This window comes from Ailuropoda melanoleuca, chromosome 8 (assembly GCF_002007445.2).
Source record: "Ailuropoda melanoleuca isolate Jingjing chromosome 8, ASM200744v2, whole genome shotgun sequence".
NCBI lineage: Eukaryota > Metazoa > Chordata > Mammalia > Carnivora > Ursidae > Ailuropoda > Ailuropoda melanoleuca.
Genome location: NC_048225.1, coordinates 52,876,996 through 52,902,612, shown reverse-complemented (window position 1 = coordinate 52,902,612; position 25,617 = coordinate 52,876,996). Strand labels below are relative to the sequence as shown.

At 45.0% G+C, this 25,617-nt stretch overlaps 1 protein-coding gene across 2 annotated transcripts in view; it reads left to right on the top strand.

The window, feature by feature from the left end:
- UVRAG (UV radiation resistance associated) overlaps positions 1–21,179 on the top strand; it is a 298,437-nt gene extending 277,258 nt beyond the window's left edge. For both annotated transcript variants that reach the window (XM_034666314.1, XM_034666315.1), the window contains exon 15: positions 19,306–21,179. In XM_034666314.1, coding sequence (XP_034522205.1) covers positions 19,306–20,008 — 703 coding nt within the window. In that variant the 3' untranslated portion in view covers positions 20,009–21,179. The remainder of the gene's footprint in view (positions 1–19,305) is intronic.
- Positions 21,180–25,617: the final 4,438 nt, after the last annotated feature.

Below are 25,617 nucleotides of genomic sequence, written 5' to 3'. Positions count from 1 at the left end.
TCCCCATTGAGAATAATATTTGCAGTAGGCTTTTCATAGATGGCTTTTATGAGATTGAGAAATGTACCCTGGTAACAAGGTTTTAATAGCCTTATAAATGGCAATCTTTCCCTTCTTTTCTATTATCTGGAATAGTTTATAGTTTGTGTAAGGTAAAAATTATCTACATAATGAAGGTCTGATAGAACTTAGCAAAAACTTAGTGTTCTTTATTTGTTAAGGGAAGAAGTGCAGATTTTTAACTACTGATTTAATTATTATAGGTCTATTTATGTTCTATTTTTCCAGTTCGTCATTCACTCACTTCAGCATGATTTCCAGTTCTGTCAGTAGACTGAAATTCCTTTTATCTAAGCGGATGCCCGTGGAACTCTATGTTACAAAGCCTACAGGTCACTCTTCTGTCCTTATCCTATCCTGTTCCACATCTGGCGTTTGGCCTTCCTTGAAGCATCTCCTCTCTTGGCTTCCTTACCACCCTCCCCTGGTTTTCCTCCCTTCAGCTGTTCTTTCTCCGGTTTCCATGTTCCTCCTCCTTTACTTAAGCATTAAATATGGTTCTGCATGGCCCTGTCTTAGGTCCTCCTCTTTTTCTCCCTTTACTCTCTTCTCATGTGATCTTATCCATTCCCTCAGCATTTCAATCCTGATGACCCCCAAAGTTACGCTTTCAGCGTAAATCTCTCCTGCCATTTCTGCAGAGCCAGAGATCTACTTGGCAGCTCCCTGTGGAGTATCACAGGGCCCTCATCCTGGACATATCTGAAACTGTCCTTCCAACGTCTTCTTCCTGTCAGCAAATGCTCACACAAGGACATGATCCTTGATTCCCTTCTCTTCCCTCCCACCAGATCCAGTCTGATTCATCAGCAAACCCTGTCATCTCTCCCTGCAAAGTGTGTATATTGAATCCAACCACTGCCCCCCATGTCCACTATGACCACTCCAGTGCAGGGCACCACCTTCTCTTGCCCAACACGGTGCTAGTCTGGTTTGTCTCCCTAATTTCACTTTTGTCCTGCCTCTGTTCCTTCCCCACAGTAGCCAGAGGGGTCTTTTTAAATTTTAGCTATATCTTAATCACTCCCTGGTTTCAACAGCAAGAATAAAATTCACGCTCTTTGGCATATGGTCTCCCCGCCCCTGCCTCCTCTGACATCACACTGTCCCGTCCTCTCACGGATGGTCGCTGTCCTGGCCTCCTCTTCGTTACGGGAACAAGTTCTCTCCTGACTCGCTGCTCCTCTGTCTAGGATGTGCTTTTCCTCTTCCTTCTCTGCTACCACCACCCTCACCTGTCCCCTCATAACGGAGGGAACAGTTTTAGAAAAGGCCCAGTAGCTTTATCGGCAAAGGACAGACCACGTTGGCTAGAGTGCACATTCACGTTAGGAACAGAGAGAATCTGGGTTTTGTGGTACTCAGAGCTTGTACAACTTGGGACCCCTTTTCAAGAAAAAGAATACATGGCTACAAATACAAAATTAGGAAGATCTAAGTACTTAAAATTTTTTAAAAAGTTACAATAAATGACTAGAACTTTTAGAGATTCAGTTCCTTTCTTCTGAGATCTCTTTGGACAGTTTACCCAGAATGCTTGCATAGAAATGCTTCCACGTTTCAACCTGCCTGCCCTTCCTCTCCTAAAACACTGCAGTTTCCAGCAACTCTCCCTTCTAAGGTACAGAGAAAGTAAACGACTTTCCAAGCATGGTTGACCCATGAACCCATAGCAGTGATACTGGAGTCCGGGTCTCCCGGCGCTGGTGTAGTAAACCCATGAAGCCCTAAGCGCGCACGTTTCTGTGGTGCCCGCTGTGCCCCCTGTGCCAAGGCAGTAGCGCCGAGCGAGCGGCAGGTGCCACTCTATGTGCTCTACTGCAGGACGGGCTCCAGGGAGGGCGAAGCACCACAAAATGAGTGCTGCATAATGAGTCTGAGTGGTTTGCGAGGCTGGAAGCTACAGATGAAAACAAAGCTGCAACTAGCCCTTTCAGCCTCCGAGGAAATCTGAGCGTTTCCGAGAGCAGCCCTGGACTCAGGAGTTACCTCCCAAGCCTGCGCTCCTTAGGGCAGAGGGTAAAAAAGCTCACGCTCCCGAGGGAGCCTCTTCCGTCTTTTGTAAAGGAAAACACTTGCATGTTCTGTGGGGTGGTTACCCTTCACAGCTCGGTCCCTGGGGAAGCAGATTCGCTGTATGTTCTTTCGGTGTCGAGGATTTCAGCCTGGCCAAGGATCAGTGCCGTCCCGAATCCCTCCTTACGGTGAGCTTCAGAGTTGTGTGACAGCTCGTTTGTTTTGGTTTGGTTTTTAAAGAACAGACAGTGTGATTAAAATTTCTTTAATGACGTGATTTTTTTTGCTTTCACGTGACAGGATTGTGATCTAATATCAAAAGCGTCTATCTGGCAAATCCTAAAACTAACCCCTTTTCCTCATGAACACAGTTACATGGGGCACAGTCCTCAGTGCTTTATGCTAGCTCTTTCCAGAAGAAGTCCCCATTTCCTCATCCTAGGATCACTTAACCCCATTGTCACTGCCAAGCAGCACAATTTTGAAAAGCAGAATTTCAAGTCAGACGTCGTACTCTTGAGTCGTTTGGTTAAAAGCCACCAGCATTCCATTTAAACATCCCTTTTTTCTTTTACTACTAACTACAAAGTCCGAGATTCAGATTGACGTGCGCATGCACAGCTGATGCTAGTGCTGAATTACGGTCGGGGAAGAATGTACACGCGAGCTGCTACTCGACGCCTGCCAGTAAGACGATAAGTTTAAAGCTGAGTCGCTGGGGTGCTTGTGGTGGGGCCCCAGCATTCAGGTCCTGGGATAGTGCCTCAACTGTGTCTCTCCACTGCTCTCTCCACCCCTTCTCCACTGACCCCCAGACAGACCACGCTCATTTCCGATTTCAGTTCTTTACTCAGACAAGTTCCCACTACCCAGAATAGCTGGCCCTTGCCTCTGCCCTATCAAATGTTGCTCTCTCACTTTAAGACACATCCCACCTCATTCATTCACTCACTCAGCAGGCACAGTGGCAGATACTGAGATAAATATGTAGTCCCTCAGTAGGATAGGTTCAGTTCTCCTACCAGGTCTTAACTACTAGGCCCTTGAGCAGCTGAGGACTGTGTCTTACTCCTCCTGTGGTCCCGGCCTGGCATCAGGGAAGCCTGGAATTACGTGAGTGAATGAACTAGCCGTCCACCTTGTTCTACTCATGGAATATACTCCTTGAACTTACATTCAGGGGGGGTATAGTCTAATTGAGGCAATGAAATAGGAAGAAAAAATATATAATAGAAAATAGAAAGTATGAAGTATTCTAGGTAGATAAGTTCTTTGGAACATTCAGAGCAAGTCATTGACTTCCTGGTGTGGGGCTGCGGGTGAGACCCGGGACAAGCCTTCACTAAGGGGGCAGCGTTTGAGTGGACCTAGAGCACAAGAAGGGTTTGGGCATGTGAAGATTGGGAATCAGGACCGAGTAGGCTAGGGAAACAGTTGCCCAGTCATACTGAGCCTGGAAAGACAGTGGTTTTGAATACCAACTCCACCACTTCCTGTGTCTGAAATTTCAAACAAGTTTAAGCTGTGGGCTTAAATTTACTTATAAAATGGAGTCAATAGCGCCACCTGATAGAGTTGCTATGAGGGTAAATATATAAACATCTAGCATACTGCCTGGCACGCAGCAGCAGTCACTAAGGGGTAGCTGTCATTATAAATACGTAATGGCTAAGCGAATCATAGTTATTATCTCTGTTTTCACATGTTAATCCATTCTTTGTTATAGGTGTTTTGTTTTTCCTTTAATATCTACAAATAGGTATAGAATATGGTTCTTGGTCACATTTTTTAGTAGTGGCTCATGCCGTCTTTATGTTAATGATACAAAATAGTCATCTTCTCCCTCTTGCTTTCCCCAAGTCCTTTATAAGACCCTTTGAGAGCCATAGAGATTGGTGTCCTACAAATCTGTTTGCCTACCTACTTTTTTTGGTACCTATCTGCTGAGGTACTTCTCACGTGGAGTCTTAAATAATAAGTCTCTCACTTGCCAAATGCTCCATGTTTTTAAGTTTGCAACAACCCTGTGAGGGCAAGGCGGATAATCACTGTTTCACAGATCGGAGAACCCAGACTTAGAAATGTGAAGTGAGGGCGCCAAGGTGGCTCAGTCAGTGAAGCAGCCGACTCTTTTGATTTTGGCTCAGGTCATGATCAGGTCATGATCTCAGGGTTGTGAGATGGAGCCCTGGGCGGTGGGCTCCACACTCACCGGGGCAGGGGGGGTCTGCTTGAGAATTCTCTCTCCCTCTGTCCCTCCCCCTGCTCACTCGCTCTGTGTCTCTCTTGTAAATAAATAACTCTTAGAAAGAAAAGAAAAGAAAAAAGAAAGAAATGTGAAGTGATTTGCCAAGGTCACATGCTCCTAAGTGTTGGAGCTGGGGCCAGAAACCCAGATATCTGGCTCTTGTCTTTTTATCACACGATGCTGCCCCTTCTTAGTCAGTGGTCATCCTTCTTCTCTGCCCTTCCCCAGCTCTCCTGTCTCTGTGCCACAGAATTCTAACACCTGTTACCTTCCACAGGGAAACCCATCAGAGTCAAGTCCAGAGTACTAGAAAAATACACTGCTACAATATCAGGATAGCAGTTCTGGTGAAAGTGTTCTTTGAAGCTTATCCTACCCCATATACTCAGAGAGGTAGGAAACTCAGAGTCGTAAAACTTTGTGAAGAATTTGGGAACGTCAAGACCAGAAGAATCAAAAATGATTATATGTTTCAGCTCCATTCCTGAAGAAACAAGAAAACTGAAGGTAGCACATGGGTTGGCCTAAAACATGTTTGCCCCCAGTGTTTGCCTTCCTCCAATTTCATGTTATTTTTTTCAGAATAAGACATGATAAAAGTGGGATTTCAAAACTATCTGTCCTTCTTTGTACATGGAATTTTTTATTCTAAGTTTAATTTTTCTCGACTGTAGGCCTTCAACCAGCAGCTCCGTGCAAGGCAGTGTGATACAGCTGAAGGAGCACTAGATTTGGGAATCAAAAAATGTAGGCTCCAACTTCAGCTCTATCACTTAATTTTCATTAATTGTTTTTGAGTATTACTTCTTTAGATGGAGTTAATAGCACCAGCCTTATTTCCCAAGCACAGTTGTATGGAACAAATGAGATCATGTCTAAGCGATTTATAAACTAAAAAGGACTATGCAAAGTATTATTAAGTAGGATTTATGCTTTTAACAATTCATTAACTGTCTCCTCCGTGTATAGCACTATTTAAGAGACAAAAAAGATTCAAACGTGTAAGGTAATTCCTGCTTTGTTTAGATGACAGTTGTTTGGTTTAGAATCTAAATGAGTAGATAAGACAAATTAATATTTTGAAGGACATGACTTGAGCAAAAGTTTTCCTGTGCATTGTGCATTCTTGCTGTCATGTGGGGCCTGAAGCCTGAGACCCAGCATCAGTGGACAGTCTGTTAACTGATGGAGGTCAACCTTGGTCTGAGTTGTTTGACATTTTAGGACCAGGTGTGCCTTTTTTATAGAGACTGGGTCAATTTCAGTGTCCTTATTGAAGATGGGGCACTGAAGAGAAGCATCATTGACTATTCCACAGCTTGCTAGAATATTTCTCCAGGTTCCTTCTAGCACTTAATGATGTGACTTAGGAAGGAACGACTAGTGGCTTTATGTATGGTCATCTCACTTAACTGGTGTAAATCTCTAGATGGTGTTTCTGCTGACCTATTTTTTATCTAGTCTTCCATTTCTTTTCATAAATAAAGAGGACCAAGCTGAACAGCTTTTGAAAGAAAGGAAGAAAGAAAGAAAGAGAAAGAAAGAAAGAAAGAAAAGAAAGAAAGAAAGAAAGAAAGAAAGAAAGAAAGAAAGAAAGAAAGAAAGAAAGAAAGAAAGAAAGAAAAAGAAAGAACGAACTTTGGCACATTTTAAGAAAGTCCTTTTTTGTTCTAAGTAAACTGAGGGTAATGAAAACCGAGAGCAGGTGAGCCAGTCTACTTTCTTTAAAATCCGAGGGTAACAATATAATAGTTGAGCTTTGAAGCCAAACTATCCACCTTTGAAAATGAGGCAGTATCCAGCATTAACATTTTTTAAATCCTCTTTAAAAGCAAACGTGTCTTCTTTCCTTCCCTCCATCATGCTTATGCTGAATTCAGAACTAGTTTCTGGCCGGTGACGCCGAGGGACTTAAAAAACATGCTGTCTAACTGATGTTAGTTTTTAAATTTAGATCAAATGACATTGTCTTTGAAGTCTCAAGTGTACCACTTAAGGTGGCGGCATCGGATGGGCTTGCCTTTCAGAGTACTTCTTGCAGGCTGGCATCCTTAATGTGAAAAGTGAAGCTTAGTCAAAAATAAATGAAAAAGAAAGTTTTATTGGAGTTATGTCTAAGATAGCTATTTTAGAAGGAACCTTGACAAGTCATCTCATTGCCTCTAGACAGGAACACACAAGGCATATGGGTATCTGTAGTATTTTAAAAGACCTTGGGGGACCAGGCTTCTTCCATAACTCATTCCAGAGTTTAAACACCCTCGCTTCAGGAAATTCTTCCCTATATTTAACTTACAGGCCCCCTCCTGCAGTTAACACCCATTTCCGCTTTTTTCTGTCTCCAGTCAGAATGGAGAACAGCTGGCCAACATCCTTTGTGTGCTAACCCTCCATCAGTGACAGAAAGTCATTTGGGTATCCCTGGGCTGCTTTTCTCCACCTCCTGCAACCAAGTCTTTGAACCAAATTGGAATCTTTTTCTCTTTGTTTTTTATGTGTGTCTTGTTTATTTCTGTTAATTCCTTCTGATTATAAAATAATATGTGCTCAATGAATCAAATTTGGAGGATGTAAAAATATACAGAAGAAGGGGGAACAGTAACCCCACAATCTAGGAACAAAAGCCATTGTTAAGTTGATCAGTTTTCTATGTGTTTCTCATATAGTTGAGATCCTGTCTTCTGTACTAGCACGTCCAATACAAATACAGTCTGAGCCACATACGTAAATTCAAATTTTTTGGCAGCCATATTATAAAAAGGTAAAAAGGAATAGGTAAATTAATCTTAATATTTTATTTAATTACAATAAAATTCAATTACAACTCATCAATATATAATCAGTATTTTTAAAATTATTAATCAAATATTTTACATTCCTTTTTTAATACCAAGCCTTCTAAATCCAGTATATATTTTAACACAGCACATCTGAAATCCAGCTAGCCACATTGCAGGTCCTCGGTGACCACGGGCTAGTGGCTACAGTGTTGGACAGCATAGTCCCTACAGTTGTATATACCACTACTTTGTATATCACATCTTAAGCCTTTTGTAACTGCCATTTAAAACTTTTTAACATCATTTTAATGGCTGCATAATATTCTCATTTAGAGTTACTATAACTGTTTCTTGTGTCTTTCATGTTATAAATAACCCTGTAGTGTTCTTCTTTTTACCTTTTTTTTTTACATTAATAGAATGTTTCTCAACCATTGCCAAAAGGAAAAACCACAGATTATTCCTTTTGAGCACAACTAATTAAATCCATTTTTTCATAAAACAAATAAGTTCACTTAATACTCACTCTTTACTACGTTAGATTGGAAAGGGAAGGAGTAGATTTCAAGAAATAGAAGACAAGTCCCCCCTTACAGTGTTTAAGAGACTTGGCTCCATAGTTGGACGCAAACGTATTGTATTTTATTCTGCTTTAGCTATCCTTCCTTTCATTTCTTGCTCTTCCCCATTATACACACACACAGCCTGGTTAACTCCCCCTTATCCTTCAAGGTGCCAGTTGAAGATAGCCTCCTGTGATGCATCCTCCCAATGATTACTGGGCTCCCTCCTCCATTATAATATACACAGTGTATGTTGTATGCAAAGCACCATGGTGTTCTGGTTATTGGTTAACTCTCTCCGTCTTCTCGACTACAGTGGGGACTCCTTAGTGATAGAAACCTTATTTTATACACTGTGTTATTTCCAGAGCCTAGCAGACTGCCAGGCAGTAAGTGTGGGTGTCAGCAACGGCTACTGAAATACGTATTGAAACACAAATGATCGTATTAAACATCAGTTGGATGGGATAATTACAAGCACTGTGGCTGTTCAAAGAGATTACTTTAAATTTACATAGTTAAAGAAGGCTTAATGAAAGAGGTTGGACTTGAATTGGGCTTTGGAACATGGACATATTTAAATGAGCAGAGGGACATATTTAAATGAGCAGAAAAGTCATTTACATATCCTGTACTAAAAAGTACAGTGTTTTTTAGGAGGGACTCTTTAGCACATGCTAAGTATCAGCAAATAAGCATCCTTCTAGATCTAAAGCACTGTATTAAATTTCAAGAAGCCTGTAGAGCTATTGTCTGTGCCCATCAAAAGCTGACAAGGGTTTGCAGCATTAAAAATGACCAACTGACTACTTCAGTATGACCTTTGAGTTTAAAATCAATTTAGATACGATTTCCTGTGTTTTAAGTTTGGAGTTTAACGTTAAAGATCATTTTCTATGCTGCTTCTTCAACAATTCTGTTAGTAAAGAACAGTATATAATAAATAATGCCATTATAGCTAATGTCAAATGACTGTTAACGGCAAAGCAGGCACTCTTCCAAAGCATTTTGAATATATTAGTTAACTCATGTAATCCTCACAACAACCCTGGGAATTAGGACCCACTATCCTGCCTCTTCTTTTCGATGAGGAAACTGAGGCATGGAGAGGTTAAAATAACTTAAAGGTGACACAGCCATCAAACAGAGGAGCTAAGACTTGGACCCAGGCCAAACAGTTTTAGACCCCCACTTTGTTACTCAGTACAGCCTCACTTATAACTATATTAAGACTAAAATGTTTTATACAAGGGGCTGTTAAGCACCTTGTGATTTCAGAGAAGGAATGCTATCATTATAGCCCTCTCCTAGTTTTCTTCTTTTCTCTCTGACCTCTCCTTCTTATTTCATTTAGAAGTTCCTCTTCCTCTCCCTCATCATAAAAAACTGGAACTCCTCAAGGTTCAGTCCTAGGCCCTCTTTTCTCTCAGTTTATTCTCCAGCCCAAGGTGATCTTATCTACAACCATCATTTTCATTATCACCCACATTGAACTGAAGCACAAATACAAATCTTCAGCCCAGATCTCTTTTCAGATGTTACGCCTCTCTTCAGACTGCCTCCTGCATGTTTTCCCAGCGCATTCTGTGCCTGTGTTTTTTTCTTCCCGCCATCCATCCCAACCACTGTAAGCCTTGTGGTCTTCCGGTGCTTTGTTTACAGCAAATGGAATCGCCATCCATTCTTTCACACAATCCAGAAAGCCTCGCATAATCCTTCCTTCCTTACTTTCCCTCTCATTCCCATATCTAACCTTAGCAACCCCTGCTGATTTTCCCTGATAGGTCTGCTTATCTATATTGGTATATCTCTATTCTGGTCCAAGCCTCCATCATCTCTCACTTACACTGCTGCACAGCCTGTGGTCCCAGCATCCACTCTGGGCCCCCTCCAGTCTATTCTCCAACTTCAGCAAAGGGCACTTGACAAAATACGGATCAATCAGTTAATAGATCTCTCTTTCTACCACCTTTGCCCCTCCCCAACATTACTCACCTAAAACACTTTAATGGCTTAAAAAGAAAAATTATCAGCATGATCTAGACATTGTTTTCCTCTCCGGCTTTATTTTCTGCCATGCTGCTCTCCACATGATGACCCTTCGGGTCCTCAAACATTGTTCTCTGTCTTGACGTAGGGGCTTGGCATATGCTCTTCCTTTTGCCTGGAAGATGCTCTTACCCACCAACCCATTCTTTACCTGGTGAAAAATTCTACTAACCCTTCAGTTCTTGGCCTTTTCTGGGTCAGTTCTGTTACACGTTCTCTCAGCGTAGCATGTGTCAGAGGTTATCATTTTACATTTTTGTCATAATTTGGTGACAGGTATCTGTCCTCTCCCACTGTGGGGTAAGCTCTACCAAAGCAGGAACTGTGGCCTTATTTTCAGTCGTTATTGTGTCCCCAGTGTTTAGTGCATAGACATTCAGTATCTATTTGAATCAGGGAGTAAAATCATTTGTCAATATGCATGCAGTTTCATGCTGCCCTTCTTACTAGTAGGGAGGACTACCAAAGATAAGGTTCCCCAGATATTACCCCTGGAGCCCCCCAGTCTGTCACTAAGTGATGGTTAGATGGTGGCTAAGTGTAACTCAGGTACTTCTTCTGAAGGCCTCCAGCATCTTGGGAAATGGTGGCAGAGCTATTCGTTTTTCTTTTAAAATAACAAACAACCAAAGCCCCACGGTTCAGCTCCTGTCAGAGCTTATTAGAAATGTGGTGGGAGTTCAGCTTTAGCAGTATCTTTCAAAGACTTCATTTCACAGATTCTGTCACTGGCTTCTGGAGCCTAAAACTTCCTTTAGTTCCCTCTGCAAGTCTACTTTTGAAATTCCGAAAGCATTCTCTGACCAAGGTTTTAGTCTCCCTGTCCAGGTCTCCCTGAGGCTGGGCTCTTTGAGGTTGCTGTTCCTCCGGCGTCCCTGGCAAGGGCGGAGGCAACTTTTTTCCCCACTGATTCTCAGCGTAAATACTTTACTACTCCCATGTCCCAGGTGTTGTCCAGACTTTCCAGGGGGTCCCCTGGTATCATCTCTGGCCTCTCTTTCTGTTTCTGCGGACCATTTTACGGTCCTCATAATGTTTGTTGCCTGACTGTGATTTTAATACATCAGTTTGTATGATGATTTCTTACAGTGAAAGCTGGTGGGTGAAGTGGATTGACTTGGTCCCTCCTCCAGGGACCCCTCTCTGTCTTCCTAAGGATCACTGTCTGTTCCCTGATGCCAGGGAGCTCAGCCTTGAAACTGAGCTGGAGCTGACCTCCAGAGGGGCTCCTGCCTGTGGGCACCCCCTTAACCTCTGTCCACTGCCCTGTGCTGCCTCTCTTTCCCTGTTGTCCGCTCGGCCCTGTTGTGCAGGGCTATGGAGGCCTGATGGCCAGGCTGTTGGTCGGATCACATAGCCTGGGGAAATGGATTTCTTCAGCTTGCTTGTTTTACCCTTTGCCTGTGGAACTTTCTCTTTCACAAATTCGTGTTTCCATCAGTCCTTAGTTTAAATAAAATTTAAAGGCTCCCTTGTTCAGTTATACCTTTTTAAACTTTGTTTTTATTTAGTCAGACTTTGGCAAGAACCCTTCCAAGCTGAGCCCAAGGGAAAGGTGACCATTGGCACAGGTTTCAGCCTATGCTTTTGGCCCAAGATTGTTTCTATTTTTATTTTGTTTCTTGTTTTTGTTAACATCCAGGGCACAGATTAAGCACTTTCGCTTATCTGGTAATGGCAAGAGGCCTTTGGATGGCTTGCCTGTGGTCAGGAGACAGCATGCTTGAAACTGTTAACCCCCAGCCACCTCTTGAGAGATAAGATCTAGCTGTTAAATTTGGCTTTCCCAAAAGGAGTCTCTGTGCTGCTTGATCTGAAGGAGAGCAAGGAGAAAGATAAATCGCAGCTTTTGCTGGATCCTGAAAAAGGATAGTAGTCTAATTTATGGAGGTTGTTTTTTTGAAAAAACTAACTTTATGTCATAATTTCGTAGCTGCCAAAAGACGTAATTCTACCTCAGCTTTGCCTTGGCAACCTGCTCTTGGCATCAGTGCAGCCCTGTCTTTGCTGTGCATTATTTAAGCAGTAATCTTTAAGAAGGTGAGAAACTATTATTGCTTTTTAGCACAGTTGACATGCTATTGGCGCAGAGTAGTACCTAGAGCTTCAAACATTTCTAATGGCCGTAAACCAACTTAAACACCTCCATGGAGAGGCCTCACTGCCGTGAGGTCATAGCTTGCTGCAGGGAGAGAAAGAAGATCGAATGTTGTTTAAAAGTGGGGTTTTTTTCTTTTTAAGTATTCTTATTCCACCGAGTTGTCGCTGTAGACTTTGGCCAGGATCCAGACAATCAAGATTTAGCATTTCGACCAGCTGTGATCTAGTAATGTTCCTCAGAGGAAACATTTTGTAGGAGGGAGAGACACACATCTGAGACTGAATCGTGCTCTTTCCCAGTACCTCACTCACAGAGTGAGACCTGGTCATACACAGATAAAACCAGCACAAGTGAATCTGAAAGACAATAGGGAACAAAATTGTTTCAAATGGCTAAAAATTCACCCTGCCTTCAAGAACGCTCTCGATGTGGGAAATCTTTACATTTTTCTTTTATTTCCCTTTCCCCTAAGTCTCCACATTTATATCATTTTGTGGCAAGATGTATTCCCGTTTTCGTAATCGATGCTTGGAATCCATTGGCATTCTTATAACAGAATAACAGTTCCTAGTGGGCCGAAAAAGCCACCCAAACTTAATAACAGAGACAAGAGGAGAAAAGAAAGAAAAGACACCAAACCACTTAGCCTAAAAATTATTCCTCTGAGTCTCACTCCTCCCTCAAATAGAACGATGATCGGCGTCGGTGTTTTTGGTGGCAAGCCCTGGGGACTGGGAGAGAGAACGAAACTTAACATTTATTTAGTCCGATTGCGTCGGTTGAATCTCAGGGAGTTGCTTTGGACCTCGGGCAAGTGACCTAACGTCTGTGCCTCAGTTTCTTCATCTGTACAAGGAGGACGGTGTTCGTCATACTTCATAGAGATGTGGGGATGAAGCGAGACCACGTATAAAGCTATCTCCAGCCTACTTACTTCATCACACTTCGTTAATGTTAATCAGTCATCGCAATCCGTGGGGTACCTGCTCCTTGTACTAAGAATTTTCCTGCTCCTGTGACCACTGTAAGGTGGCTCGTCATGTTTCGCGGGAGAGGAGACATTGGTTCCGAGCAGTCAGCGCTTCAGCCGTGTCCTGGGCTCCACGCTGGTGGCGCTCCCCGCCGACGTCTGGAACGTCACATAGGGAGACGCAGAAACGGAACGCATTTTGGACCAGTGCTTTCTTACCTTGTTTTCTCTCTCCCAGTCCTTCCGTTTAAAGGAGGCTGTTGCTTTAGGCAGTAAAACCAGCAGAAAGAAGAGGAGGAGGGGAAAGTGGCAGAGGCAAGAAGAATGGTGGATGGACTGGGTTCTGCTGCCTCCCGGGTTGGCTTCATGGCAAAGTATTCATACAATGGTTATGAAAGGCTGAGCAGGGTCCTCCTCATTTAGGTTGGGGCAACAGTAATGCCCCCCTTACAAAAAATCTTTCTCCCTGAAGCTAGATTCGTGTAGAGAAATGATGCATCAGGGGTTTGGGGACGATTGGAATGTGCCTCCAAGGATTCTGGGAAGTTTTTGTAGTCCCTGAGCAATTGGTAGATCATGTAAATAGAGGCAATTGAGCATTTCTACTTTATTCAAAGCCTTCCCCACCCCATGTCTTCAAGAAAAAAGGAGAAAAAGCAGCTGGGGTGATGTTTTGCTTTTGATTGATTTAGGTCTTTTCCTCCAAAACTCTTTTACACTTGCCTCAGTTCTTTTTCTCCTTCTTGCAGCTGCTTCCTTCTGTGCAGAAGCGGAGATGGGGCAGATGGGGAGAGTTTGTCCCCGTTCTAAACAGCGTTCTGAATGGGAGGAAACGGCAGGAGGAAGGAGACCTAGTTTCTGGTCTTTACTTCCGGTTACCTGTGTTCTGTGGTCCCAGACATTAATGCCTTTGAGCCTCAGTTGCCCCTTCCATAAAATGAGGGCAGTTCTCTTGGAATCCGCAGCCTGTGGAAGCTGCTAGTGATGGCGGCAGCCACAGTGAACAGCTACTGCTTCCAGGAGCACATATGCCAGGCATGCTGCTAAGCGTTCCAAGCACATTACTTTATTTAGTCCAGTGATCTGTTTTATGAAGGAGAAAACTAAAGCACAGAGAAGATGAGGGGCTGCCTCCAGTCATAGAGTCATATAACAAGCAAGTGGTGAGTCTGACCTTCAGTTATAACTGCAAACAGACCGTCATCGTTGCGGAGCTTGGAGGTTTTGAGCATCCGTCGTCATCACCACCACTCTGTCCAGCTGTAGCTGAAGACATAACAGAAGGTAACTGACTGCAGTGAATAAGGACTCACAGAATGAGAAAGAAATGAATCGCCTGAATTTAGAGAGATCAGAGAAGACTTGATCCAAAGAAGCCAAATTTAAACCAGACTGTCCTTCTTGACCTCTAAACTCCAAAGTACTTGGCTTCTCCCTCATCAGGCTATTGTTTGTGACTCTAGGGTATCCTTTTGTACTTGTGGCAAAAGGTTGATTATGAAATCATCTAACAGTCCTGATGTGGTTCAGTGATTCAACAACCTCTCCCATGTTTCCCTAAACCGTGACCTGGTAAATTGGCAATTATAATATCTTTGGGTTGTTGTTTTTTAATAAATTCCTTTTAATTGCAGCATTAAACCCCAGATGTCATGTTTCCAGGTTTCCAGTTTGGACCTAAGCCAAGCTGGAAAAGACATACACTCAAGGCAAACGGCTAATGAGAATGTGTGCGGTGAACTAGGGGACTCAGTCCAGTTACCAAACGTCAGACTCCGGGCCCCCTGATCTGGTGCCGCAGCACGCTTAGGGACCCCTGGCCAGAGTGGAGGCTGAAGCAAAGCTACCATGTTTCCTGCAGCATCTACCCCTCCCCAAAACATCCAGGTTTACTCTGGTTGTTTCTAAGAGTAAAAATTCCCAGTAAGTTATTCATCATCACAACTGAAATAATGTACTGATTTCATTTGATAAGTAAATTGTCAACAGCCTTTAAAAATCGGTCATGTAATTAGTAAATCTGTGCATTTCGACCTCTTCTTCCATCCAGATGAAATAATCATGAAGCCAGACTAATCAGACAGAAAGAATCTTGAAACCTTCCAGGCATTCTTTTTGATCTATCATTTGCCTCTTTAATTGCTCCCTTTCTGTATTTTAGGCAATAGTAGAAGTAAAATGCTGCCTTTTCTTATTGTAAGAATTTAGCTTGCACTAAAATGTGTAACAAAGCTTCCTTCTGGAAACTTTCTATTAAGTGTTAAACTCCAAATTATTTTATTAAAAATCTATGTGTTTTTTTAAATATAGAGATGCTTGTAGCAGTTTGTTTTTGTTTTTTTTTTTTTAAAGATTTTATTTATTCATTCGACAGAGATAGAGACAGCCAGCGAGAGAGGGAACACAAGCAGGGGAGTGGGAGAGGAAGAAGCAGGCTCATATCAGGAGCCTGATGTGGGGCTCGATCCCGTAACGCCAGGATCACGCCCTGAGCCGAAGGCAGACGCTTAACCGCTATGCCACCCAGGCGCCCCAGCAGTTTGTTTTTTAATAGTAAAATTTTAGAAATACAAAATGAGGGAATGATATTCCATTCAGCGGAGCAGCCATTTAGAATTGTTTACCAAAAGGTTTTAATAAAATCCAATGGCAGGATACAGAATTGTATATATATACCACAAACATAACTTTAGGTTTTTTTCTCTTTTTTAATTAAACACACATATGTAAAATCAAAGTCTAAAAACAAAATACTCAGAATAAATTGTGGTTATTTGATAGATAATGGGCTTGTGAATGATTTCTATTTTTTATATAGTTTATATTTTTTTAGTTTTCCGGGGAGTATAAATTATTATAATAATTAAAAATGCATGTGTGTTTGTTTATATTTTAATGTAATCATTCAACACTTCAGCTGTTTAGAACTCAGCTATCTGAAAAATCTGGACCACTGCTAAGATCCTGGAAGTAATAAAAAAAAATTAACTCTGAGCAGCCAAAACTAATGTTACAAAACTCATAAAGTCAAGCATATAGCTGACTTTATGCATACAGCTGGCCCCTCACTCAAGCCTGTGTACTCTTACTTTGCACACAGTTCTCAGGCCGTCTGCAGCAGGTGGGCACAGCAAGTCGGAAGCGGACAGTAACAAAAGACAAGGGCCTGCAGACAAGGGCACAGGTGCAGGCACACTGCCAGCCTGACGGTGGGGGAGTGCCCGGGGAAGTGTGGGTGCGGCAGAGAGCCTGAGACCCAGACTCAACGCCACTGAGTGTCCTGTCATCTCTTCCCCGCAGCGCAGTTCAGTAATACGTACTCATCTCGATAGCTCCGCGTTATCAAGAAGATCCTCTTTTCTTCAACTTAATCTCTTTAGGTTTATAAGAAAGACTTAAAAAGTTTTGAAAGGTCTTGTTACATGTGACTAAAAATGGGGGGAAGACAACACGTGGTGTTTGAAGAGCAAATGTCTAGACGTGGAGACTTTCTTGGCTATCTGTAATAACTCATTTCTTTACCATTCTTCAGGGGGTGTATTTTACTGTTACTTGGGCTTTCCAAATTGTATCTGATACTGTCATTACCTGGGTTCTCATAAAAATCTAAAGGAACTTTGATGTCAGGCTGTCAGAAAATGCCAAAGTCTCTACCTTGCAAAGCCTTAGAATCCGTCCCTTAAAATAGGAGTAGCACCCGGATCTTAGAGACAGGCTGGGTGGGTTAAATGGGAAAGCCTGTGTAATGGCATTTAGCTTGACGTCGGGCATTTCATTGGCAGTTAGCAAATGTTAGTGGAATTTGAATGTGATTTTCCCACTTGGGACTTCACAGACAGTGTGGGCTCTGGAGGCAGACCAAACGAGAGTTCAGATGTGGGTTCTGCAGCCTTAAACAAACCACAGAACCCATCCACCTGCCTTCCTTTTCCACAAGGTAGATGTGAGGGTTCAGCTTTATTGATAGGCAAGAGAATCATAGCTTCCTTCCCATTATAGTTGAGGGGAGGGATGTCACACGTTATTACTTCTCTGTTATGCAAAGCTATGGAGAGCTTCCAGAATCTAGGAGGGCTACAGAACCCCCTTTCCTGTTGTGTCATAAGCACAGCTTCTTGTGTGCAGGCCTGTTCCTCATGCCCTGCCTTTTATCAGCCCCCCTGCAGCCCAGCAGAGAAGCAGAGCAGGGCTCTCACAGGGTGGGGCCGGGTGGCACGGAGGGGGTGGCAGTGGCCGTGGGGGTTTCATGTCATTCACCCCTCATGGCCATGAGTGGTCAAGCGCCGGACCTCTGCTGTATGCCAGTGATAGCACCTTCGCCTTCCAGGCTGGGTCACGGGTACGCCCCCCGCCCCTCCTGGGCTCGGGTGGCAACTGAAAGCTTGGCCTGTCTTCCGGAATAGACGGTCTGTGGATGGTGCTGATGCTGTGTTTTGGTTTGATTACCTAGGCCCCCTGCAAAATCGTTTAGAGAGGGAGACTGTCAGCAAGTGGCAGAGTAAAAACAACAAGGTTGGCAAAAATGTGTGGCTTACCCAATTACTGTGAGTTTTGACAACATTAACTAAAAACCTAGATTAAGGCCAGTAGATTTTTCTCTGTTTTGTTTTGTTTCTCTTGAGAACTAAAAACAGTAATTTGCTGGTCTACTTGCCTTGTTTTATATGTGCACCAGTGACCACCTCTAATTATGAAATCTCTCCTGGCACCAACACTTCCAGCCAAGCAACGGGGTCTGATGAGCCCATGGATTCACAGCCTAGTGGTCGCCTTTTTGCAAGAAAAATAACCCTTTCTTAGGTGTCTGAGACCACAGGCATAATCGAGCATCAGAAAAAATCTGAGAGAAGAGGGAGGCTGCAGCTGGCACGAGGGTTTGTGGCTGTGGACAGAGGTGGGAGGAGCCCTAGATCCTTCCTTTTTCAGGGCACTTACCACAACTGCAGTGTGACAATGTAGTATTTCAGTCATCATGGCTGTCTTTCTCCGGCAAGATTGGAAGCCCCTCAGAGGCAGGGCCTGCTCTGTCTTGCATCTGTTTCCCCTCCCAAGGCCTGGCATGTGGAATAGGTGTTGTGTGGGTGGGTGTAGTTTCAAGTCTAGCCTCTTTGACTGCCTCACAGCTGCTGTTTTGCAAGCCGCTACTCTGTATGTGTCCTCATCTCAAAAATACAAGTCAAATGGATCTTACGTTTGCACCTCCTTCTGTCTCTGGACCCAGTCTGTTCATATTGAGCTGACTAGCTTCACCCACGTGTGATATATAGAACTGTGACCAGTACTCCAGGGTGGCGTAACTAGCACAGCATATAACATGACCATCCTTTCCAGGATCTGGATACTCGATTTCCATTAGCTCGTGGTTATTTATTATTTCAGACTTAAGAGTAATAGTGTATACCCTGCTTTCTTGACGGGGTTTTTGTGAGAACCAAGTGAAACAATATATATGAAATTACTTTAGAAACTGAAATGCTTTGTATAGCTAAACAGTGGCTGTTATTGCTGGCCCCGAAGTATCTTCCTGAGAAGGAAGTCAAGTTCAGGAGAAGGCACTGAAGACCAAGTATTGTAAACCATGTGTGTGACTAGCCTTATAAAGGAGAAGCCATTGTCCAAGTTAATGTTTCATTTAAAAAAAAAAAATAGCTGGATATGGATATTAGATAATAATCTCTATTAGGTAGATACACAGATACAAATATAGGCATCTCCTGGGCCCCTGCTGTGCCCGTTCTGTGAGGCAAGGTGATTAGCGTTTGGGTGTCAGAAAAGCTATTGATCATTGAGTCGTGAGTCATGGGTTTTAGTTTAGCCTGCCACCGTCTCACTGAGGTTATCAGGGACAAGTCATTTAACTTCTCTGCCAAATAAGCATGCCTGCTTTATGAAGCTAAAATAAGATTTGAATATTTTTTAACATTTATTTATTTATTCCAGAGAGATAGAGAGCACGAGCAGGGGGAGTGGCAGAGGAAGAGGGAGAGAGAGAGAATCTTGAAGCAGACTTCCCACCGAGTGCAGAGCCTGACTGGGGGCTCGATCCCAGGACCCCGAGGTCATGACCCAAGCTGACACCAAGAGTCGGCCGCCCAACCGACTAAGCCACCCAGGTGCCCTCAGAGTAGATTATTTAAATAAGAATAAGAATATTGATAGCACTTCAGGCCCATGGGGTTGATTATATCCCTCAGATACTTTTCTTTCAGATCCCGTCCCTCCAGTTACTTCAGCTCTTCCCCAACCAACATGGTTTCTATCCCCCATCCCACCCTGAGCACTGTCCTCTGGATATATTTTAGTGTGTCTTGTATCCTTCTTGAAGGAAGCTCTCAAACTTGAATTCGGAATCCTTCGTGTTTTTTCTTGCATTCAGACACTACAATTAATACTAAGGTTGATTATTATCAATTTTTATTCTCTCAAACCTAAATATGTTGTTTCCTGTCTCTGGATCCAGAAGGCTTAGGCCGAGTTCGAAAGTTGAAAGTGACTTCTCGTTTTTGTTTGCCTTCTAGCGACAGGCATCACACCTCCAGTGCCATCCCTGTTCCAAAGAGACAAAGCTCCATATTTGGAGGCGCCGACGTAGGCTTCTCTGGGGGGATCCCGTCCCCAGACAAAGGACACCGAAAACGGGCCAGCTCAGAGAATGAGAGACTCCAGTACAAAACCCCTCCTCCCAGTTACAACTCCGCGCTCGCCCAGCCCGTGCCCGCCATCCCTTCCATAGGAGAATCGGAGAGAAAGACAACGTCTCTGTCCTCCTCCTTGGATACCTCCTTGGACTTCTCCAAAGAAAACAAGAAGAAAGGCGCTGATCTGGGAGACAGGTTAAACAGCAGTCCCGCGAGTGCGGACGCTGGCCAGGAGCAAGAAGAAGTGCTGTCCAGACACGCGGCCACTGTCAATGGCACTCTGCTGCCCAGCGAGCAGGCCGGCTCGTCCGGCGTCCGCCTGCCAGGCCAGTTCCTCCCGGTGCCAGAGCCCGAGCTCTGCTGCGCCGTGGAGCAGGCGGAAGAGGTCATCGGGATGGAGGCCACAGGTTTCACCTCAGGCGATCAGCTGGAAGCCTTTAACTGCATCCCGGTCGATAGTGCTGTGGCGGTGGAGTGTGACGAGCAAGTCCTGGGGGAATTTGAAGAGTTCTCCCGAAGGATCTATGCACTGAATGAAAACGTGTCCAGCTTCCGCCGGCCACGCAGGAGTTCTGATAAGTGAAGTGAGCAGCCGGCCGGTAGGACCAGGACAGAGGCGCCGCCTGAAAGGAGGATGAAGCCGCACGGGTTACCCCTGTGACAATTATGACACGAAAGGAGTATTAATGGAGGATATTCCTCAGAAAACCAGACTCTGTAAATCAAGGAGGGACTCAGGATCAGTGTGTATCAGTGGGCCAGACAAAGTTAGATTTTGCTCGCAAGATTTGCTCTTCAGGCCTGATGATTGTTTTAAGGCAAAGGTCACTCTCTAGTTCGAGTCACCTTATAGGTATTTGTCTGCTTTTTAATTTACACTTCTGTGTTATCCTCAGACGGGAGATGATAATATATAAGTAATGTAATAAACTCACTTTTAGTTTCTCATAAGCATTTGCCCGCACCATAGTTTATAAAGCTTGGGAAAACCAAATAATCCAAGAAAGGTTTTCACCATTTGCCGAAAAATCTTTGACCATCCGTGAGTTTGACAGATAAGAAGCACAATGGTCTCCTTACACCCAGGCCTCTCTGCCCCTGCCCCCAGGCCCCCCATCTGCTGCCCCGTCTCCACAGTGGATGGGCTGTACACCCTGAAAACCGACTGGTTCTTGAGTGCCGTCGCCAAGACCTTGCAGCTCCTCCGCTCAGCTGTACCTTGGTGTAACGCCCAGAGGAAAACCTCATCTCTGGTAGATCCCAGGGGACGCTCAAGGACACCCCCCCCCCAGGGTTACAACAGTCAGATGGCATCCAGTCCCCTTTGGGGGCCAGATTTTCTCTGTGGGCAGATGCTGCAAAGACCAGGCATGCTCTCTGGCAACGCACCCGCCAGAAAGAAATCCCCGTATGTAAATTCCATGCTAATTTATTAAATTTCGGTTGGAAAGGAAGTTGCTGGATATGATGTAAAATCTGGCGAGAGTCAGGCTGTCCGATGTGCAGACCTCAGGGCAGTCGGGACAGTTGGACGAAGAGGCTGAGATGAGGCGTCGGTGTATGTGCAGGTGCATTCATAGTAAATTATGTTCTTGAAGTTCGATTTCATTCCTGGAGCTCAGATCTCATTTGCTATTGCTCTTTACTTTATATACCCAAGGACATTGCCTCAGGGTTGCAAGCTCTTTAAGGAAAATTTATGCATATATCCATGTATTGTATAGAAGAATAAAAACTGAATTTGCTTCACTTGACCCGATTTGTTTTTTCCAGTTTTGAAATTCTTCTTGAACCTGCATCTCCCAGTTACCTCATGACAGGGCGAGCCTGACCCGAAACGGTGGCTGTGTCTGCGCTAATGTCGTTGACTTGAGTCGACATGGTTTGCGCAGCAGCACAAACGCCCTCACACACGTACCGTCCGGTAGCTGCGTTTGTCCTACGCAACCGCCGAACTCTGGGGTCTCGCGATCCTTTTCATATTTTGTCCCAAGCACTCGTGGGCTCCAGTGCTCGTTGACAGCTTCGCCGTCGAGCGCAGTAGTTCATGTCGTTATTTTCCACGTAAAGAGAACTCACAGAATCCACGCTTGACAGACAGACCCGACCTGCGAGCAATTAAGAGCTTTAACTTGATCTGAAGAAATCCATCTTATTCCACAGAAAGACGTGGAACTCCTCCAAACCTACAGCAGAAGCCATCTGCCGAGTCACCGCTTCTCCGCAGTGCGCTGTCCCACAGGAGGGGGAGAGAGCCGTGGGCTTGGCTCTCCGTCACACTGGGCTGTGTGGAGTCCTCCAGTGAAATTACACCCACCCCCCGCCCCAAAGAAAAAGGTTTGGGAAGGACTGTGTTGGTATTGAATGCTGGGAGGCACATCACATGTGGCTTAGGTCCACAGATGGGAGTGGACTTTAAACTTCACGCCACACTTAAAGACCGGGTGCACTGAGGTGCGGCCCTCCAGCCTGGGTCTTGGCACCCTGAGCAGGGGGACCACACGCAGAGCGCCCATAGTTACAGTGTTCGTCTCAGGTTCCACACAGCCAGACAACGCCTGGGGCTTGGGGGCTCTGTCAGTCTGTGGACCCCCTGATTCTGGGACCCACCGCCGAATGTCATTAGGTGGCTCAGAACCGGTCACCTACGCATTGGCTGGCCCACACCGTGCTCAGTGACGTAAAGCTCTCGACGCCGCCACTTAGGTTTGGGTTCCCCTAGTTTGGGTCTCAGGTTTCCGTTGCGTTTGGTCGGTCCCTCCAGTTTCTGCCTGGCCTTGGGCAGACCCTACCATGTTACATGTCTCCGGGAGGAACTGGGCTCGACATTTTCCAAAGCTGCAGAATTCGTGCGGCCTCTGTTTAAAGTGGCCAAGGCCAAAATATGGGATGAGTTACTATCTCCTACTCATCTTTTTAATCAGTCTTGTAAATCACTAAAAAAAAAGGAAAACCTGTGTTGAGGGTATAAGCTGAAATGAAATTCACTCCTCTCCGTGTCGGCACTGCTAAGAGCCCTTTCCGTTTTAATGTAGCTGAGACACTTTGAACAGCCGGCAAATGTTATCAAGTGAATATTTGATTGTGTTCTCTCTCCACTCCCCCTTACCCACTTCAGAAATTCCAGAGATTTTTTTTCCCCCTCAGAATATTAGTTTTGGAAGATTGTATCCAGCTATATTTTTTTAGCCGTTCTAATGGTGCCCATTTATCCTGACCTAACCGGTTATTTAAATAATTTTTTAAACCACGACCAATAATAAATGGCATATGAAACCGATCTGTTGGTAATTGGAAGAAAACTCAGCATCTGTATTTATAAAATAAAATTGATTAGTATTTATTTTGAGAGTAAAAGTGTATGTTATTTCCCTGCCATGTTTGAGTCCCGTCTTCTTCATTGTTTTGAATTTCATGTTGAAGCTGAGTTAACTACGAAAACCTTGTTCGTAGACCATCAGCCAGCCGTTTCACATGTACTGAGCTAGCTCTCTCTCTGTCTGCGAGGGACTGGGCTAAGCAAGGTTAATAGAAAGATTAACAAGCTTTGGCCTCTGCCGTGTGCTGTAGGGGTGGAGGGTGGGGGATGGGCATATAAATGCGTTCGAATTCAGTGTGATCAATTCTGTGACGGAGAGATGTGTAGCCATGGTGCGGAATGCAGAGAAAGCCAGCTGACTCAGGGATCGGGAAAGGTTCGTGGAGGTCATGCAGATGAAAGCTGGATAGGATGAAAGATGTCTACGACGTTGCAGGTGGGGCGCGCAGCATGGGCAAAGGCCCAGAGGCAAGGCCGGGCCTTGAGTGTTTGCAAAACGGCAAGTTTCCCGTGCTAGGGGCCTGAATGGATGTGAAGAAAGGTGAGGAGAGATTGCAGGGGCTGGGGAAGGCCTTCGGGTGCTGAGACAGGAGATTTAGGCGCTCCTAGCAGGCAGCTGCGAGGCGCCCTTTCCAGGCTGCAAAGCCCAAGAGTCACTTGGTTAGATCGGAGTAGCGGCGGGCCGCCAAGTCGGGGCTGGACTCCGGTAGTAGTAACAGACAGACAGACTCTGAACTAGAGGCACATCCTTGCGCCCTGCTGTTTTCAGGGTAAGTACCGGATACCGGGCTGGGCAGGTGCTGGACGGGTACGGTGCAGCCAGCATCCGCTCTGCAGAAGCTCGACTCCCAAGGCCCCGAGTCAGCCACTTGGAACCTGTGCCCCTGCTCAAGCCATTGAACTTTTAAGGACCCCCCCCCATTTCTTAATCTAAAACATTGGAGTGAACTCTATCCTTGCCCTGATGTTTGTATGGGGCCTGTGCCATCAACGGTGGTCCCTTTTGTCCTACAGGAGGCCACCACCTAGTGACAGAGGATGCCCCACACGTGTTATCGTTTCCCGTTGTAACACTTGGGCGCAGCCGCCTCAGCACCTGCTCTGTGGAGTAAAGGTGGTACCCCCCACCCCCCACAGGGTTGGACATAGCGTTAGAAGAGGTCCGTATTTTTCTGAGAGCCTTTCGTGATCATTGCAAAGCACCATGCACGCTGGGAGGCGTTAGCGGTTCAGCGAGGATCTCTGGCATCGTGTATTGGGGGGGCGGTGGGGGAGNCAAACGGGTCTTCGGGAAAACTAAGCTGGAAACAAATGTCAGGTGTTCCGAGGGGTTTTAGTGGGTGGTAGGGACAGGGTTGAGACGCGGTCTAGAAGCCTAATGAGCTTCATTTGCCTGTTTTCTAGCACCTGGCCGCTGGGCTTGTCCAGGCCCCCGCCCACCCCTGAGCACTCTTCACGGCTCCTGGCTGCCTCGCCGCACGCAGAATTGGTGCCTAGTATGCTTCATTTTACTTGAAGAAGATAGAAACTTTGTCTTTTTTTCACCCCTCCCAGCGCATCTAATTACAGTTTTGTAGGTAGACAGCTCAGCCTTGTGGATTTCACATGAATAAAAAGCTCACGTCTATAAAATAATTGCACACATTTTGGAGGCCGGCAATGTCAGCAATCCAGAAAAAGAACGGTCTGGAGTCTGGATAAAAGTGACAAAGGCTGCCAGCTGGTGAGGCAGCTGTAGCCAGCCGAGCCGGGGACAGAATTCCAAGCGGGGCAGTGGCAGGCATGGATCCCGTTGGGTTTGTGCAAGACGCGATTGGAATCAGCTCCTCTCAGTCCCTCTTCATTACAGGCAGCAAATGAGAAGGAATGGAGGGTGCGAGTGGACAGAAATACTGGATAACCTGACTCTTCAGAAGCAGGTATGAGCAGGAAGGAAGCAGTCTGGGCATGTGCGCGAGGAGCCCTCCGCCTGACAGATCCCACCCAGCCTGCCGCTCCCCGGCTATGTGACCCGAACAAGGCCCTTGACTTCTCTGAGCTCATGTGCTCCTCCGAGAGTGAAGCCAGCCCTTGCTCGGCCTTTCCCTTGTGCCCGGATAGAGATTCTTTTTGCCTTAAGAACAAAGTGATATTCATTCTTCAAAACCTGCGTCAGCTGGCCTTGGACTCAGAGCGTGGCAGAAAAGGAGAGGACCCTCACCTGTCACTCTCTGCCTGTCGTGAAGAACTTGGGGCCAAGCCATTTAACAGCCTACATCTGCTCGGGGACTTGTATGTAGCAGAACGGCCACCACGCTGCCATCTACCCAAGATCCTTGGCACAAGGGCCTGTGAAATAACAAAAATTAATAAAACAACTAGCTTAAAAAATTCAGCTAGAATGACTTTTACCATTCCTAAAGATGGTCCTCTGTCATCAGAAGAAGGATAAATTAATTTTAGTTTGATAAGAAAATGCATAAAATACTTTAAGGGAATATATTATTCTAAAGGGTTGAAATAAGCTTTGATATTTTAAGGGATAAGCTCGTTCTCTCAAAATTTTACTTGCAAAAAATGTTTACTAACAGGGAACAACTTATTCCTCAAAGAAACCGGCACCACTTCGTTCCCACAGATGTCTTGTTCTTTGGGTGAGGGCCTTGGCCACACTTTGTTACTGTGATGGGTGGAGACCCCCACCCCAGGCTACCTTTCATGCACATGGTATGGGCACTTTTGCTCATGCAGTAGAGGTCTCTAAAGCTTGCTGACCTCGAGACCGGACCCTTTGCTTCCAGAAACCTGCCAGTGGCCTTGACTGCTCTGCCCCCAGCCCTGTCTAAGTGCTTTGGTGGCACACAGCGGGTGCTCATGAAGCTGGGGGGATGGGA